The sequence below is a fragment of the Lontra canadensis genome, unplaced genomic scaffold, assembly GCF_010015895.1.
Source record: "Lontra canadensis isolate GAN:19392208 unplaced genomic scaffold, GSC_riverotter_1.0 scaffold47, whole genome shotgun sequence".
Lineage (NCBI taxonomy): Eukaryota > Metazoa > Chordata > Mammalia > Carnivora > Mustelidae > Lontra > Lontra canadensis.
The window spans coordinates 8,037,558-8,057,531 of record NW_022631041.1 but is presented as its reverse complement, the minus strand read 5'-3'; the positions used below and the strand labels follow the sequence as shown (position 1 = coordinate 8,057,531).

The following is a 19,974-nucleotide window of genomic DNA, read 5'->3' as shown; positions in this document are numbered from 1 at the left end:
ACACGTGCTGTCTCTTCAAGCCAAGCGTGTGTGGGCGAGTGTATCTATGCACAATTGTCCAAAAGAAGAGATTATTTCTGTTTGCTTGTTTATTTATGTACGCATGTGTTTATTTATTTATGCGGTGAAAGTTGTACACTGTATGGGATTGTGCTTTGTCAGAATTCCCTTTCTTCCCAGAGAAGGCTTTTGAATAATTCAAGAATCGGGATCCTCGCTGGGATTTTTTTTGCTTGCAGAGCAGTTTCCTCTGGCCTTCCCTAAGGCAGCAGCAGCATTGTCTCCCTTTCCCGCACACTTCACGCTCCTCTCCCATCTCCTCCTCCCAGCTATCCGCACATCTCCAGAGGTGCTGGTGCTCCCTGGTTTCTCTTGCTTTCCACGTGGACACCTCCTTCCTACAGGGTGGAAGAGCTTTGCTTATAGTCCCTCAGGATGACCGAGGCGTAGGTCACGTTAGGAGGGGTGCAGAGCACCGACTCGGACACGGGGGAGCTGGGCACCGAGCTGCCCGAGGCCACGGAGTCACGGAAAGGCGACGGAGGCGTTAGAGCAGGAGAATCCTCGGGGGCAGGTTTGCTGGCCGCCTGCAGGTCTTCGTCTTCCTCTTCCAGTTCGTCTTCCTCTGTGTTCCCTTCCCGCTCATACAAGTACTCTTGGAGGAGCTTGAACCTCTCGCTGTCGTCCTCGTCGTCGTCGTCTGCTGGCGGTGAGGCGGGCTCCTCCCCGAAGGTGCTCAGCTGCAGCGGGAGCATTTGCAGGTGCTGCGGAGGCGCCGGGGGCGGGTACAGCGAGCGCACCCCGTTCCCCGCGCCCCCAGGAACTGCGAGCACCGCATTGAAATCCGGGATCCCGGTGCTGAAATTGTTGACCACTCCCTGTAGCTGGTCCATCAGGGATTTCTGCGGTTGCGGTGGCTGCTGGAGGGGAGGGGGCAAGCCCTTGGGGATGGCCGGGTCTGCCAGGAACAGGGGGGTCTCCTCTGTGGTCAGGTGGGGCGGCAGAGGTGGGGTGCTCACCGCAGTTGGCACCCGTCGGTGCACCACCATAGAAGGACTGTTGGGAGGGCTGAAGCCAACCTGCTGGGCATCCTCCTCCTCTACGTTGTAAAGGGTCTTGGTGCTGGTATCTGAAAAGGTGAGGCTCTTGCCGGAGCCCTGGTAACTTTTAGTGAGGGGCTTGATGACGGCTGTTTGGTTGCAGGCCGTCTCATTGGTCTTCACGTGCACAGAGAGGCGGTGCCACATGTGCTGTCCCTTGGGCACCTGTCTTCCACCTGGTTCAGACCATGACACAGACTTGCCATTAGAACTATGAATAAAATAGAGATGGATTTATTTGCAGATATATCATGCACACAGGAGAAAATACATATAAATTATATGCAATCCCAGCTCAATGCAATTTGATACCCCCCACTCCCCCCTTCCCCACCCAACTGTATGCCTGGCCTCCATACCCTTAACCTCCCCTTATTACAGGTCAAAGACCAAAAATTGCAGTGACCACAGCTTGCCTCTGTAGCTGCAGTCAGTGATTCCATCAACCCCAAGACGAGGCAGAACACTTTGACCCTGAGAAAGTTGGAGTGGGGAGAAACACCAACCTGCCGCAGAAGCGGCTATTTTCATTTCCATCTGAGATTTCACAGTTATTACACACTCATGTACTCACACATACACTTAAGGTAACCACAACGTTGCCACTCAGTGCAAGCCCTTGAAAGATTCCAAAATTGATGGAGGAAACAAATAAGAAATAAAACTACAGATACACATGGACAACAGAACATAATGACCATAGCCCTTGCCTTCCTTTCTTCTGAAGCCCCTGGAACAAATTAAAACCCACAGATTAAGCTACTCTCATTGTCCCGTGAGGTTATAAAATACATCCCCTCAGTTGCCCTTTCTGATAGGTGGGTATCTCCTGGTACCAGAGTAGCAAGGTCAGACACATGGCACCTGTACAGAAGAGAAAAAAGCAGATGACAGAAAACCCAGGCCCATGTTCCACTTTAGTGTGTCATAACTTTTGCCTTTCTTTTTATTTCAATGCATTATTCCCGACACATACAATGAATCACAATTCACATAAAGGCCCTGATTCACAGCTGCTAGTTTGGGATTTCCCGCTGGGGACTTTTAACTAGGTGTGTTTGAAAAGTGATAGAACCAGGAAGCCCAGCAAAACACAGATGCTCAGACCCTGCTTTAGCCCTTCAACATAGCTGGTGACGCAAACAAGACAAAATGGAGATTCAGAGAAAGCAGAAGTTACAGAGGCAAAGGTCCCTGCCTGCCCTTTTCCTTGATGAGCTTTGGAGAAGAAAAATGTTAGGGTACCAGCAGCCCACCTGTTTTTTTACCTTTCATTCTTTATGGGACCATCAAAAAACCAGTTAGGAGAAGGAAGAGGAGAAGGATGAAGATGATGAAGGAGAAGAGAAAGAAGTGGGAGAAGGAAGAGGAAGAGAAGGTGGAAGAAAAGAGAGGTACTGTGCCTATCACTCAGATTCTATTCTGTATGTTGTAATAATTCTCGTCTTACTTTTGGACTTTTGGCTTTCTTTTTTTTCCTGTACAATTTTAGCAGATGGCGGTACCTTACCATAGCATACTATTAATAACATCAGTGTTAATACTTACATCAGGATATTTTTTCTTGTGTGTGTGTGTATGTGTGTGTGTGTGTCGTTCTTTTTTTTTTTTTTTTTGAGTTTGCTTTTTCACTGTATCCATGAAAACAACAGAGAAAGTAGCACAATGTCAACACATTTTTGACAGTAAAAGGAATAGGAATAAAGAACATTTTTTTCTTAGGTGGATGTGTGAAATAAACTATTCTGTATCATGGTCTTTTGTTTCGAAAAATGTAGGAAGTGACCAATAGTTAATATAATGATTTATTTAGTCATTTTGAAAATACAAGAATGAATACTTCAAAAATTATGCATGTTGCATTTATGATGATGATAATATTTTGACATTTTATATATTATAATCTTGAAAAGTGAAGTGAGCCAAATAAATACAGAGTCTTGCAGAAATTCTGATACCTATTATGGAAAACTCTGGATTTAAAAGTCTTAGAATTTTAAAAAAAGTCTTAGAATAGTTAAATATTAGTTAAATTGTGTTAAATAATATATAAATAATAATAAAATTAGTTAAAATGTCATTATTTATGAAAAGGTAGTTCTTCTATCTTATAGTTTATATGCTATATATATTTATTTATTTATTTGAGAGAGAGAGCATGCAGGTGAGAAGAGGGGCAGAGGAAGAGGGAGAGACAATCTTGAGCAGACTCCCTGCTGAGTGTGGAGCCCAACAGTGGAGTTGGTGGGAGGGCTCGATCTTGCAACCCTGAGATCACTACTTGAGCTGAAACCAAGACTTGGATGCTCAACTGACTGAGCCACCCAGGCACCCCATTTATGCTATATGTTTAATTATCTAAGAAAAATCTCATCTCCAAAATACTATGTGAAACTTAATATTTCTCTGAAATATATGCTTAATATATTTCCTGAGAATGTAGAAGTACTTGTAAATGCAAAATTACTGGCTTTTCAGCTTCTACACTATTGTTAGAATACCTTTCTTCTGAGTTGAGTCAACTATAGAACAGTTTGTGTTTCCAGCATGAACACACAGTCACCCAGCCAGCAACCAAGACCACAATCCACAGTTCTGAGTTTGAAACTCTAGGTGAGCTCACCTCCCACCTCCTTCTTTCTCAGTTTCCTCCAATCCTCACTTTACTCAAGCCGTCTCACTCTCTCTTAACACATTCATTATGACTCTTCCAGAAAGTATAAAACCACTGATTTGCCTCTTGCCTTGTCTCTTAAATACGCTTTAGTGTACCATCCAACCTCAATGATTTGCATCACTTTTTTAAAAAGAGATTTTATTTATTTATTTAAGAGAGAGAGAGAGAGAGAGAGAGCGGAAGAGTATGACTGGGGAGAGGGGCATAGGGTGAGGGAGAGAAACAAGCAGACTCCTTCCTGAATGTGGACTCCACCCTGAGCATGGAGTGCAATGAGGGGCTCAATCCCAGGACCCTGAGATCATGACCTAAGTGGAAATCAAGAGTCAAATGCTTAATGGATTGAGCCACCCGGGAGCCCCTAATTTGCATCACTTTGAATTGCAATGGATACATATTTTCCTTCTTCCAATGCCTGCCTCTCAAGGCTTATTTTTTTTTAATTCATTAAACTAAAAGGATGCTTTGAGTCTTTATTTAGTTGTGTGTGTATGTGTGCATATGTGTGTGTATGTGTGGGTGTTTAAGAAACAAGTCCCTTGAGAGCTAGTCTACACCTTACTTAACCCAGGCTTACATTCCCCAACAAGCAATTATTCCAGTCTCCATACATCCCGGCAAAAAGGCATTCTTGTATTCTCAGGACTTATTTCATTCACTCACTCACATAGGCTCTTCTCCTCACTTCCCAGGGCCCTATGTGGGCCTCTATTTAAATCATGTGCTTCCCTATTTTAATGGCATTATTAATCATCTTGCATATAGATAAAATCACATCTTAGTTCTGTTTTAATCCAATACCATTTTTATTCATGAAATGGGAGATTTTTACCCTGGCTGTCAAAATTAGTAGCTTTCCTTCCCCTCAGAGTCTTGCTCTAGATTTGCTGTAAAGAACTGTTCAATTAGGAAACAGTTCTAATGTCCCAGGGCATTTATTAGCTTAAGAAAATTAGATTAACCTTTTTTTTTCCCCAACGACAAAACAAATTGCTTCTTACAAACCAGAGATAGTGAAGGAAATGTATCATCTCATAGAAACTTTAGCCCAGAGTATAAAGTTTAGTCCTTCTGAATCCAGTGTTTCTGACATCAGGTTCATATACAGCTCGAATGGTCCATAAATCTACACATGTGATGAGCTTTGCTTTTAGACTGGATCGGTACTATTTCTTGATAGATTGTACATTGTTATATTGAAACGCACATAAATGCTATCACAATAAAGTGTGTTGCTAGATACAAGTGTAGCTAAATTCTGAGAAGCTTTTTTGTGTTTTGTGGTCAAGTGGTTACTAAAAAAACAGTACGATTACTATCACTGATTTGGGTGGAGGTTTAATAAGCATTTTGGTGTGAAAAGGGATTACCCTATTTGAAAAGGCCGGGAGTCCGCTGTTATGATATTAAGAAGAGAAAAAAATGTATAAAATAGGGGGCAGCCAAAAGGAGTAAATGCATTATCAAAGTGCAATATTACTATGAAATAAATCTTTGGTTTAATCCCAGATAACTTTAATACCTTTTGTTTCAGCCACCAACTGCTTCCTTCTATTATTCAATTTTACTTCATTTCCTAAATAGAAGTATTAGGAAAAGCGTGATCGATAAACACCACATAATTGTCGCAAAACGCCCCATCCTTCCTGCTCTCACTTCAGAAGGCAGACACCAGGCTTAAAACAACCTCATATTCGAAGATCAAATTCAGTAGCATTTGGCGTGAATGCCTCAGGTGGCAAAAGATATTTATTGATACAGAAGTTATTGGAGGAAATGTCTGTTAGGCTGGAGAGGAACCAGGATGTAGATGGTGATCTGTACTGGGAGTGTGCAGAGCCAAGCAGGCCTGGGGCTGCCATGCCAACTATGACAGACTTGGGATCTTGCTTTGGTTTTTCTCTCATTAGATAAGTCTAACAATCCCCCCAAACAGAAAACCCAATATTTACAGCACTTTGGAGAATGGTTGGAAGTGGGTGGTGTAAACAGATTAGTATATCTTTGGCATTCAGAGTGATCTTGTCTGTTTTATTTGTTTCAGTAAGTACTAGTTACATCTGCAGGGTACACCACTCTCTGCTCCAGAGAGGTCTAAAATGGGAATAACAGTGGGTGGGTGTTTGAGATCAGGAGGGAAGCATCCTGCACAAGCTGCCTGAGGGGGAAGCTTCCACAGCACCTGTCTCCCTTATGTCCAATTCCAGTCTTTGCCATGAGGCTTTATAGCTTCATGACAAACATAAGGATGGCATCCAGAGAGCCCACAGACAAGGCAAGACCTTCGCAGAAGGAGGGGAGACTCACTCCTTGGAACCTAAAGAGGTTAGCATTTGTTTTCTCTGAAAATGACAGTGGAAACAGGAAGTGCCATTGAGTCACAGCATGGAGAGAATGGCTTATCAAGTCCAGAGAAGAAATCAAAGCTACAGGCTTACGGGCAGTTTTGCTCTGGCCGTATGGCCACGGTGGGCACACGAGGCCTTTCCAGAAAGGCTGGTGCTCCCCCAACTGAGACACTCGGAAAGGGATGCCAGACATGTGTTGTCCAAATGCCTTGCCTCTTCCTGCTTCAGGGAGCTGGTACCAGAAGGAAGTCTGAGTAGTGATTCTTGTAGAATCGCAGGCAGAGGAACTATTTGAAGCCATATGAGTCAGACTCTTGTTTTCCCAGGCAACGCCAAGTTAATCTTCAGTACAAAGGACTTCCACTGATGCCAGTTACACTTTTGAAGGCTTTCCAGAAAAATCTGCATATTCAGTATATAATCCCTGGGAGCCTATGTGAACATAATTAAAATTTCTCACCTTTTTGATTCACCACTAGTAAGGTAGAAAATCTCTGAATGTGTTATTGGACACAATTGCTTTTTGACTACATGGTAACTTGGTGGCTTCTGCGGGTATCAGTCTTAAATAGCATTGTGAATTTTATCCCTCTCCTCTGATTCTAACATCATAAGTTAGTCAGAGAACCACTTGGCTTACCGAAATTTACAATATCTCAAAGTCTAAATATAAGTCCTCTTTTTAAAATCTTTAGATGAGTCACATTCTATATGTTAAAGTTATATGATACAGGATACACGATAGCACAAAGGAAATCAGTTTGCCTTTATTAAGCTTTGTGCTCTCTTCAATGAATTAATTAAGAAAAAGACATCCACAAACAAAATGAGCTCACCAAAGAACAGGAGGCTCCATAAACTTTGTCCAAGCATAGGGTCTACTGTCTTGAGAAAACTGATAAATCTGTTTCAAACTAATGAATAGAATTCTGATGGTTACTAAATTTTTCCTACGTACATTTTAAATGGCCATTTAATCATGATTAATGATCATAATCATAATCATGATCATAATCAACCTAATCATGATTACTGGCTGAGGAAAGAAATTCTCATGCCAAAGTTTACTGAAGATATCATGTTGGTACAGGAGTATTGTTTTAGCAGAGGTATACAAGCTGTAATTATATTCCTCCAGGAAGTCTAGATGAGTCTAGATTCCATTCCCTTTGAAGGAACTTCAAGTCAAGCACTATTGTATCTTCCATGCTCCATGCTACCAGACCTGTAATTTTAATAGCAAGTCATTTGATGTTCCTCAACTCTACCCTGGAGTCCTCGCAGTATGCTCTGGAAGCACAGGACAGTTGCATTGCTCTGCTGGGATTATTCCTCAGAGACAAGATAGATCTAGGCAGACCATAATGGTCCAGTAGGCAGCTTTATCTCCATCACTAGTCCCATTGCCTTGATTGTTCACAAAAGCTGTGGGAACTGAAGGTCACAGAGAGAACATATCTTTTTTGTTATTGTTTGTTGAGGAACAGCCAAGGCTAAAAATAGCCAGTCTCTTCTCAATCTTTTCCTGATCCTTTATAGTCTCCTGAAAGAAGGCTTGAATAGATCCTATTCCGAGATTCTTAACAACCAACCTATTAGCTTTGCCGATCAGGGCTTTTTTTTTTTTTTTGTCATCACCTACCAAGAATGTACCCACTTTCAGTCTTTGCTTTTGCTTATAGGCACTCACCTTTAAATAATGAAATTAGGTGACTCTCCTCTCTTTCTGGCCCTGCTGTCACAGCAAGACAAGCACATCTACTATTCCCATCAATTCCTTTTGACAGGCAGCCAGCAGCTGTCATGATCAGGATCTCCTTGTTGTGCCCTTGGTCAGACTCAACCCATGCTGTAAGAAATCCCCAATGCGTTTTGACTTGGGAAAATTACAGACGGTGCATCCAAGCAGACTAGAGTGACTTTGATCTAGATGAGCAGGGGCCTCCTGACCACTACCTGAAGCATACTGGCATGGCTACCATATTCTCCCCTTAAAGAATCAGTATGATTTGAGTGAGACCACCACACTCTTCCTATTTGGGCTTTTTAAGGGAATATCAGAACACAGATTTTCCAATGCACTCCACTGAGTGAAGAGACACCATGGCCTCATATGCTGGCCTCCACAGCCAGGTTCAGTAGCAAACATTTGAACAAATTGGGCTCTTCTCATCTGAAGAGCTATTCAAGCCACAGACACCTTATCAGTGGACTCCCTCCTGCTGCAGGAATGTGTACCTTTGACTCTCCCAGGAGTTTGAAGGGCTGTAAAGAAACAGCTGAAAATGACCACAGACTCCATGCACAATGAATTGAACATGGTCTATGTTCTTTTGTTAACTTAAAGAGACACTGTCAAGATCTAAAGGTCAAAAATTGGACCAAACATGCACCATTTTTATCAGATGTTGAACATCTGATAAAAACACTCAGAATTCTGGAGAAATAACTACATTTCCTTTTTGTAAAACTCTCTTTTCATGGGACTCACAAAACTTTTGTTTTGTGCACCCCAGGATGTGGGAGGCACCCAGCAGAGGCTCATGTCAGTGCCTACCCCCTCAAACTGATATTATGGAACTCTCCATAAGTTCAAGGTGTGGCTTTTACTTTAATGTAGACAGCATCATTTCAAACATTTGTGCAACAGCAAAAAGGCAAAAAAAAAAAAGAAAGAAAGAAAGAAAAGAAAAGAAAAAAGAAAAAGAGAAGCGAAGAGCTCCGTTTGCCAAGGAAAAGCTGACAAATTTATGAAGGGGGAAAACTCACTTTCAAGCTTGCGAGTGGGAGTCACAAGCAAAAGTGGATCTCCAGAATCGGAAAAAGTATTGTGTCTTGCATTGAAACTTAAAAAAGCAAAAAGACTAACAACTTGACAGTGCCCTTTTAAGAACGGTGGACGATCAAATTAAGGCAGTCGTGCACAGCACGTAAATGGTTCCTCATTCTTGATGGCATGCATCACATCTGTTTCCATGTTAGAAAGTGGGAAAACCCAGGAGAGAGAAAGCAAGGGCCAAACCACTACATTGTCCATGCAGCTTCTCTTACACATTCACTGCAGTGTGGGGGTTTTCAAAGCTGCACATGTGCCGACGGACATTGGCTGGTGGGCGAGAACTCTGGCTGCCTCTTCCTGAAGATTGAAAAGAAAAAGACACTCAGTGAGTGAGTGGTTATACATGTGTACAGATATAGTGATCACACCACTCAGGTGGTGCCTGGGCTTGGGCCAGAGCCTTTCTCCATGTCATCTCCAACCCCGTGTGTCTCTCTTGCATTGGCTGTTTCTTAAAGCTAGGCTCATTTCTGAAAACCACATCAGTGGAGTGCATTCTTTCTTTTACCTTATGGGACCATCTCTTTCCAAATGGCAGATGCTTTTTCTGCTGTGTGTCTGTCTGTCCAAAATCAGTTCTTTCCCTCCACTCTTGACATTCCCCTTTCCTCCTTGTGGCAGTGGGCCCCATCTCCACTCACACGGATGCAGGCTGAATCTCCCTGACCATCACCCCTCTTAAAGGGTGTTTGTGGATTTATGTCTTACATTGTGAATTTTAATTGCATTGTTAATTTTCCTTCATTTTATGTTATCACAAAAGCATTGCTGTCACTTCCTATAAAGTTACATTTATCTCTTGGCCCTTACAGACAGAGTGTATCGGATGGTAGAGAGAGGGGGAGCAGCGAGAGACTGGAGGAATCTGCCACTTGGGGAGAATGCCATCTGATTCCCTGGCTAAATGTCTCCTTATACAGCACATAGGATGATCTGATAAGGGGAGAAGAGCATTGAATGGTCATGGCAAGGCTAACGGGCAGACACGGGCAGCTGGCCTTTTACCATCATTTGTTGGAGTGAGGATAAGTGGGTTTCCCATGAATTAAACAGCACTGCAGAAGGTAGTGGGATAAAGCCATCTTGTTATCACTCCACATAAGAAAGCTGCCAATCACAGAAAAGAATTTCAGGAACAAGATGCTAAAGGTGAACCATCAGTGGGTGGACTATGGGTAGATGGACGAGGTCGGTTGAATTGGGTGGAATCTCAATATGAAGGAACTCTCAGAAATGAAGTCCCCTCTAGGGATCCCTGAAAGCCCACAAATATTCTCTGTGTATCAACATTGGGCACCTACCCCAAGATCCTGGTGACAACTATCCAGTGTTAATCAGAAGAGGACCACAACAGCCGCAGTCAAGTCAAAAACTTTGGCTATGTTTCCTATCTTTTTTTCCCACTAAAGTGGACACAAGAGGGGAAACAGAAGAGAGAGGAGCCAGAGATATTGCAGGAGCAGACCACGGCCCTTCCCATTCCACATCTCCCAGGCTGAGGTCCAGCACGTGCTAGAAAGAGAGATGTGAATTTGAGGTTTGAAACAAGAATACACTAGAATTCCTGAATTCAAGGAATCTCATCTGAAAGTCGAAGTTGGGAAAAAAGTCTTCCATAGCACAGTTGAAGGTAAAAGAGAAAAATAAAATTAATCTCTATGTGTATGCCTGCCAAGTTTGGGTCATTCAATAAATCATTTCAAAGTCCCAGAATAATTTGAAATCCTCACCCAGAGATAAAAACTTGAAACACCTTGTTGTAACTTCGTTACTACTGTAATGATCCATTTATTTTAAAAAGCAGACAAAGAGATAATGTTTGCTATTAACCTTGCTGAAGAAGTTTGTCCCTGACATTCAGTATGGCCACATGAAATCACAAAAATGATGACAACAATGAAAATACCAGCAAGTAGATGACAAGGGACAAAAGTATGATGTTTCACTATATAAATGAAGTTATCAGTAAGAAAGAACACTTAACCTACAAAATAATAGGACAACTTCATTTCTCAGGAAGAAAGACAGAAAATACACTCAAGGCGTTTCTTTTTCCCTTGCTAAACTGCCGGTGTCCCTTGAATCCCCTAGTTAATTCTACCTGTAGATAATGTCTGCATGTGGCCTGGTCCCAGGGTGCTGGAAATCCAGGACCCCACCCAGGCTGGCTCAGGGCCCTGTGGCCAATACAGATGCACCACTTGTTCCTCATCAGAAGGTCCCTGCACTTGGGATTTAGTGGTCTACAGTCATCATTTTGAAAACTGTAATCCTTGTATCACTTAATTTGTGTTTTGTCAGTGATGTTTGATGGGGAAATGGAGCATGCACTCAGGGCTTGGAGCCTCAGGCTTACCCAGGGTCCTGCCTCCCTAACTTCCCTGGTGCTCCCGGGACCCTCCGAGGCTTCACTATCTTGACCTGACCAGGGATCACCGTCACTTTCCACCAGTGGCAGGGGATCTGGGCATGAAAGCAGGAAGATCAAATTAGGGTCAAGCGCACATGCTGTGGAGCATCTCCAGGCAGTGATGGGCCTTCCCCTCCCTGGACTAGCAGGGCCACAGTGCGTTTGACAGGCAACACCACAGGAGTGAGCCTCTCATCCATCCTCTGTGCAGGCACCTTCTAGTCCACTTGCTGTTGTCATAATTCCCTTGAACATCACCGGTCTGCTAGAGGCTAGGGGAGGGGGGAGGGGAGCGGGGAGATGCTTGGTTCAATTTCCCTGTAGTGTTAGGCCAGGGACTGGATGGGTGGGAGGGGGATCTGGCGGCCTGAAGTTTGCACCAGCATGGAGTCGCCGCAGACTGTGGGCTGCAACACTTGGTAGAGTACACACTTGTCCCCCAAATCTCCTCCACCCCACCCTGCATGGGAGTGCAGCATTAAATAGCAAACAAAAAACCACAAAGACAGGTTGAGACAGAGACCACAGGAGAAAAAGCTTTATATTGTAGTCTCTGTAACATTTCCCTCTGTTTTCAACCAAGGGCCTCATGTTTTCTTTTTGCACCGGGCCCTGCAAATGATGTAGCTGGTCTTGTCTGCTGGGTATATGATGATGCTAAAAACCACAGGGAAACGCCTTGACAGCTGAGAGACTTGACATGCTGACATTAGCATAGGTGCACAGAGTGTGGCATGTCTGGACGATAGCACTTCCGTCTCCCAGGGACAGGGGAGGGAGATCTGTGGCCTCTGGTACAGACTTGGAATTAACTGAGGCAGTTTGTGGACAGTTCTATGGTTCCTTTAGAGGTGGCAGTCATATTGACAGCCAAACTCCACACAGTAACTTCCAGCAATCTCAAAGCCACCTTAATTCACTATTGATTGAAATAGTTGAAAAAATTACAGCATTTCCTTCATAGAGCCATTTTCTTCGGTCTCTGACTCGCTTTGTGTTGAAGTGAAATGTATATGCCCTATGCCTACAGATCTTACTTTTATGAAAGGGGTGGTTGATTAAAGGTTACAGGCCAGAGCCTTGAAAAATCTAATGCCAGAGTGTCCGTTTTATCACTGCACAGAAACTGAGAGGAACTTGACTTCAGGGTATTTTTAGCAACTGTAAAACCACATATTCAACCAACCAGATTCGGCAAGCCGGAGTAAGCTTGGAGGGAAACTGCAGCATATGGAGACTTGTCAAATATAAGTCCCAAATCTGTGCTTGAATCTTTTGGCAGAAACCATGGATTTAAAGAAACCCCAGAAATTTAGTAAGAAAGATTCCTCTTCAATTTCTTCTGAAAGTGCAGTTTTTTTCTTTTCTTTTGCTCTTTTTTCCTTTCTCTTCTTTCCTTCTATTTTTCTTTCATCCTCCTTTTCTTTTCTTTTTTCCTTTCTTCCTTCCTTCTCTTCTCCTCTCCTCTGCTCTTCCTATAGAGTTACTGCTTATTACAAGTTTCTCTCATCTGTTCTCATTGTCCAAATCTTCCTTTGTAGAAGAGACCTTCTCTCTTTGGGTGTACATATAACTTTGTTTTAATGTGTTATTTTATTTCTTTTTTTTTTAAGATTTTATTTATTTGACAGAGAGGGACACAGTGAGAGAGGGAACACAAGCAGGGGGAGTGGGAGGGGGAGAAGCAGGCTTCCCACTGAGTGGGGAGCCTGACGTGGAGCTTGATCCCAGGACCCTGGGATCAAGACCTGAGCCAAAGGCAGATGCTTAATGACTGAGTCACCCAGGCACCCCATAATGTGTTATTTTCCTTACAGTAGTTCATTCATATGTCAGTTTCTGTTCAAGGAATTATTCTTCACATGAACTTGAGAAGTTGTTACAAACAGGTTTCACTCATGGTAGTGCAGAAGTAGGATGGCTGGATAAGGGCCCAGGAAACCAGGCACTTTCCAACTGTGTATTTGCCCCTCTCAGATTCAGTTTTTTTATCCATAACGGATTGTTGAAAGAATAAATGTGAAAATGATTCTAAGTAGCAAAATGTTATTGCAGTTTAAGGTACCACTATTAAAACCCTTTCTCTGAAGGATGGAGGAACAAAAGCACAGACAAAAGACCCAGGTATTTTAAATCTCAGTGAGATTTAAAGTAGACTAATCCAGAGTATCTCAAAGTTTACTTCATTTTACTTAAGAATGTATTTAAGAATTTCAATAATTTCTACTAAAAAATAAACTCTTTTCAGATTATGGAGGATGGTGTTTGGGGGTGGGGTGGGGAACGTTAGTGACACTGAATGGAGGTGGCGAGAGCAGGTGAAAGCTAGGTACAGAGCAGGTTAGCCATCTGTCTGAAGTTGCGTTTCTGTGAGTCTACTTTGGTGGTGAGTCTACTTTTAGCAGAGAGAAACAGTCTATACAATTCCAGATGGTCAGTTTACCATGGAAATAATAATGTGGCAGCTGTCCAAAGTAATCATAAAGATTGGCAGCAACCATTCAAGACCATTTTAGCAGAGTGTGGTCTATCTTTTATTTGTTGTTGTTGTAGATAAATATAGGATAATTTATGTCTCTGATTGTTTTCCAAAGCCAAATGCATTTTTTTCTTATCTGAATTTAAATATTTATTTCTAAATATTTGTTCGTCAGAGAGGAGAGTGGAGCTCTGATTATATACGTAAGCCCTCTGTAAATGGTAATTTCTTCTACTCTTCATTTTAGTACATGGATATCTAATACTGTACATTAATGTTCTTTATATAAACACACAATGCAGTTTCTCCAGAGAGGTGTAAAATACTGTTTTTTAAAGAGAATTTTAATTATAAAGATTTCTAAGCTAATAAGAGCTTATAGAAAATGACCTAATAAAATTCAATTTAATTATTATAGATTTGCCAAATATGAACATTTTTTCCTTATGTAAGATTTTCTTTCTTTGGAAAACATTAAGAACATATGTGAAGTCCTCTGTATATTACTCTTAATACTAATCTAGCCTTTCCCAGGGAAAACTTGGTATATGAATCATCACTTGGCATAATTTAATACTTTTACAACATACATTCGTATGTGTTAATAAATAATATATGGTAGTGTTTACCATGTTATTAGATTTTATTGACATGGCATCACACTCTATTTCCATTCAGTCATTTGCCCATTTTTTTCCATTTTGTATTACATTAATAGGTATAGTTCTAATTCTTTGTGTGTGTGTGTGTGTGTGTGTGTGTCTGTGTATGTGTTATGTTAGTCACCTGACAATACATCATTAGTTTTTGATGTAGTGTTCCAAGAACAGTTCTCATTCATTCACTTAAACTGAATACATACCACACTACCAAAAATACGCTCAATTCTACTGATGTCCACTTAGGTTGTTTCCTACATTTTGCTATTTTAAGCAGTGCACAGTAAACATTCTAGATTATGTCTCTTATACACATATATGGGAGAGTTTTCCTAAGCTATGGACTTAGAGTTGGTAGATTGTTGTGAGGGTACGTTCATCTTTCTTATATATGGCCAAATTGCTCTAACAAGTGCTTGCCCAATTTTGACCAGTATGTGAGAATTCATATTATTCATTCTGTTTGTTTTTCAGACATCTTTAAAAAAAGGCTTTTTATTATGAAAAATTCCAAAAACATAGAAACATGAAAATACTAAAATGAACACCATATCTCTATTCAGCTTCAATAATAATATATATGTGAATCTTGTTCCATCTATACTGACATTTATTTAAAGAAAAGCTAAATCATTATGTTTTCATCCATAAGTAATTCAGTATCTAGGCCTATAATATAGGTGCACATTTTTATAATAAAAGGAAAAATAATAGTATTATTACATCTAAAATATATTAATAGTAATTCTTTAATATTTGATATTAAATGTTTAATATTAAAGTCACTATTTGGATTTCCCTGATTGTCTCATATATTTTTATTTTACTTTTGATTTTCAAATAAGCATCCAAACAAGATCTGCATATTGCATTTTGTTGGTGACTCTCTTGAACCTTTTTTAATCTATAGATGTTCCCTTCTCCTTTTTTGATGACTATTTATTTGTTGAAAAAATACTGATTTTTTTCCCAGATTATAGATTTTACTGGTTGAGTCCCTATCGTGTCATTTAATATGTTCCTCTGCCACCTATATTGCCTATGGAATGATAGTTAGATCTGAGGGCTTGATCAGATTCACGATTGTTTGTGCAAGGAGTATAACATCTAGGAGATAGTGTTTGCTCCCTATCATACCAGACCAAAAAGCACATAAATTGGATTGTCTATTAATCACATTAAGATTGATCAGTGGGTTCAGGTGTGATCAGCCTAATGCATATGTTACAAAACTTCCCATCAGCCTTTCATCTAACGGTTTTAGCAGTCACTGATGATCATTATGGAGATCATTTTATAACAAAACTGCAAAATGGCATTATTACGATTCTATCATCCTTTCTGTATTTGTCAGTTAGATTTCTTTTCTAAAGTAGAATTTCCCCTCATCAGTTACTTAGTTCCTTTGATGTTGAGTTCAAACAGAAAACACAAGCCAAATGGGTGATTCTTTTCTTTTCTTTAGAAATGTTCAGAATAATGATTTGGTTTTCTAACACCCTCCAACAGTGATCAGTGTATCACCTGTGGCTCTGCTTCCATTGTCCAATTGTTTCCCTTGACTTTTTGTAATATTATCTGAACTTTTCCATGCCTAAACATATGATACCTCCATACTTAAACATATAAAGCATACACACACACACACACATATATATTCAAAAGCACACATACACATATAAAATAAGATTCTGTAGAGGCAGTACATGGTAGATGGTATTATCTGTGCTAGAGTTGCTTTACCACTTTATCTGTTAAGCAGAAGAGGACAGATTATCTTAATCTAATCCAGAATTGAGCTGAGTTAAAGTTATTTTATAACTGGGATAGGAACTGGTCTACCGTAGGGTATATCCCTTCAGGACTTTCAACAGAACATCTGACTGTGCACTAGTACACCTCATCTGGTGGGTGTTTATCACCTCAGCATTAAGAGGCTATGGGAGCTTCTGGCCAGCTTTTCAAAGATTTTCAGCTTAGATTTTTGGCTTCCTGACCCACACAACTTCAGAATTAGGCAAATGATGGGGAGCCCTGACCATAAAATTGAGTGCCTTTGAGTCTCCAATTTTGTCAGTCCAGCCTCAAGTGGTTGCTAAAGGCATTTCTGTTTTCTTATTCCCCCAACAGGTGGGTCTGTCTCCTCATTATTGAAAGACTCCATGAAAATACCGCTCTATGTCAGAAGTGTTTAGTTTATCTTTAGCCCTTCTGATCTGCTCAATTGCAGGCAATTGCAAATGTTTTGAGAGAGAAGCTAGACATGTGTTGAAGCCTCTCTCCCTTTCTTTTTAGCACTTCAGTCTGATGACCACAGCATCTCTTCTGCTTTCTCTCCTCCCTCCACTGACTCTGCTTGGGCCATGACTGGATACTCAGCTTGGGTCATGCCTGGATATTATTCCCTCAGCTGGGGCCTGGAGTTGGCAGATGCTCCCTGAGAAAAGCAGCTGCAGATCATTGGTTCACTTCTTGGTTCTCCTCTCTCTGGTATTCTAGTCTCACTCTCCTTATCACTTCAGTAACTCCCTGATAAAAAAGTTTTTGTCTTTTATATACATTCCCGAAATTTCTTTACTCTTCACAAGATTTTGCACATATTTCCTTCAGCATTCAAACATATTTATCAAGTTTTTGACCACATTGCAATGTATATTATTTCTTTGCATCTCCCCTGTGATCCTTTTCACTTTGTATTATATAAGTTATTGATGTTAATTCTTATCTCCCACATTTGATAGGCCATAGTTTCTGAAGGGCAGATTCTATATCAGATTTACCATTGTGTACTTCTTATCCCCCTTTTTTCCTGCCCCAACTTTTGGAAATAAAAGGAAACCATATAATCTCTCATGCAAAGAATGATCACTTTTAAGAATGAAGGGAGTGATTTAAAAGTCATCTTATGACAAAATGCATAACCAGGGACTTTGGTGGAGGACGTGAAAATGCATATGGGCACCTACTTATAGTAAATGAATGAATGACTGAAAAAATCAAAACAGAATGGAGAAATAATCCTAATAGGAAAATAAACCAGAAATACTTCTGAATTTCTTCATCACTTTGGTAGTTTCAGGAATATCAAAAATGCTAATTGTTTTTATAACTAATTCTTAAATTAATTCTAATATTAAATATTGAATGTCATAAAATCCTCAGTGAAAATTAAGTTTACAAATAATAAGTAAAAATAACATGTATGTATTTATGTGTGTGTGTAAAAATGAGGATATACCAAAAAAAATGGTAATGGTGGTTTTACCTCTGTATATTCATAGAATTATAGATAATTTTGTGCTTTCCTATATTTTCTAAATTGACCACAATAAATATTTATCACTTTTTAAAATATAAAAAATAAGCAATAAATTATTATTCTAAAAAAGTTTATAATATCATAATTTGGGAGTAAAATTCCTTCTCCTCATAGCTTTACCCCAGTAAACTACGGCATTGCCTAGGATCTGTGAATATATTTTCTTTTGCTGAAAAAAAAGGGTTGAAGTAAAATCTCTACAAATATATATTAAAATATGAGCTACTAAAGAGCAATATCAAATAAAAAGTATAGAATTTGGAAATTCAAACTAATACCTTTAGGTAAACTAGTATAATATTGTAATGCATATTTTAAAGTTGCCAAGAGAATAAATCTTAAAAGTTCCTATCCCATGACAAAAAAAAAAAAAACAAAAAACAAAAAATAAAACACACACACAACTTTTGTGACTTTGTGTGGTGATGGATGCTAACTAGACTTATTATGGTGAACATTTCACAATGTGCCCAAATATCAAATCATTATATGGTACACCTGAAACTAATAGTTATATGGCACTTATACCTTAATAAAAAAGGGGGGGGATATCAGTTAAAAATTGGAAAACTAGATTATCTCAAATTTCTCTCAGAACTAATATTCATTTAACTGAAGACTCTTCTTATGAAGTTAATTATAGTCCACAGTGGTACAAACGATTAATTTTATGTATCTCTGTGAATACAGATGGGGGGGGGTCTCAGTTACCTAAATTGACCTAAATCATAGCATCCATAAAGTTTTTGTATATTTTGTACACTTACATTATGTGCTTATCTCAAATTTGAGCATGAATCATGTTATGTTTCTTGTTGCTCTAGCATTTGACAAATATCTAAATAAAATATGCAAAAATCATGTTTGCCAAACATGTTATATATGGCATAGAAATTGAGTAATCATGGCAAATTAATGCAGGTGTTTAGAAAACAGAAAATAGTTGCTGATAACTCATCATAACTTGTGATTCATGGGGACACCTGGGTGGCTCAGTCAGTTGAGCATCTGACTCTTGATTTCAGCTCAGGTCATGATCTCAGGGTCATGAGATTGAGCCCCAAGAAGGGCTCCACACTCATTGAGAAGTGTGCTTGAAATTCTCTCTCTCTCTCTCCCACTGCACCTCCTGCTTATGCTCTTTCTCTCTCTCAAATAATAAATAACTTGTGATTCATTAATCATAATTTCAAGTTCAGTTTAATTTTGATCAATTAAAAATGATGACTCCTTGGGGCACCTGCCTGGTACAGTCAGTTAAGCATCTGACTCTTGATTATAGCTCAGGGTTGTGAGTGATCTCAGGGTTGTGAAATTAAGCCCTGAATTGGTCTCAGTGCCTAGCACAGAGTCTGCTTAAAATTCTCTCTCCCTTTGCCTTTCCCCACTCTCTAAAATAAATAAATAAATCGTTTTTAAAAATGATGAATCCTTGTTATATATTTGATTTGCTAAAAAGACCAGGATTGTCAATCAACTATTTGCCTACTCCTTGATAAAATATAAAAAATTGAAAAAAAAAACAAAAAAGAAATAATTACTTTGGTAAGAAGCTTAAAATTGAAGTAATGATAACAAAAAGGACTTAGGTCACTTAAATCTAGAATTGTGCGAGGCTTCTGATATTCTTGTCTCTGGCATTCACAGTATTAGATAAGTTTCTATTAAAGTTTATTTTAAGCTACCATTTCTCTTTAAGCAGAGGCATTAATATCTTCATGTCACCACCCATCAAACCTGAAAAAGAATCAAATAGCAATTATCTTATGATTTCCTTCGTAGTATTAGATGTATAGTCCCCATAGCCCTAAAAGAAATTATAATGATATCGTAGCTTACTGAAAAATGAGAGGGGGAGATACTAAAATTGGTTATAAGAGGACATCTGCTTCCAGCTAATATGTAATACCTGGGATAAAACAACTCTCTCACCGAGAACAACTAGAAAAAGTAGATTCAATATTTTTAAAACTCATTTACAAACATTGAAAACTGTCATGGCAACCAGAATCCAACGTACCAAGTCAGAAAGAATTCAAGTCAGAAATCCAAGTCAGAAAAAAGAGAACTTCAGAAAGGCAAGTGGATAATCTTCAAACTATTTGCTCTGGGAACACTTGATGATTCTTGGTTCGGGAAAAAC

General features: G+C 39.8%; 1 protein-coding gene across 4 annotated transcripts in view; it reads right to left on the bottom strand.

The window, feature by feature from the left end:
• Nucleotides 1–223: 223 nt before the first annotated feature.
• GRM1 (glutamate metabotropic receptor 1) overlaps nt 224–19,974 on the bottom strand; it is a 404,029-nt gene continuing 384,278 nt past the window's right edge. For 2 of the 4 annotated variants that reach the window (XM_032873126.1, XM_032873125.1), the window contains exon 9: nt 224–1,311. In XM_032873126.1, coding sequence (XP_032729017.1) covers nt 399–1,311 — 913 coding nt within the window. In that variant the 3' untranslated portion in view covers nt 224–398. Of the gene's footprint in view, nt 1,312–9,176; nt 9,262–19,974 lie in introns of all 4 variants that reach the window. The other 2 variants (XM_032873128.1, XM_032873127.1) reach the window with 2 other exon arrangements.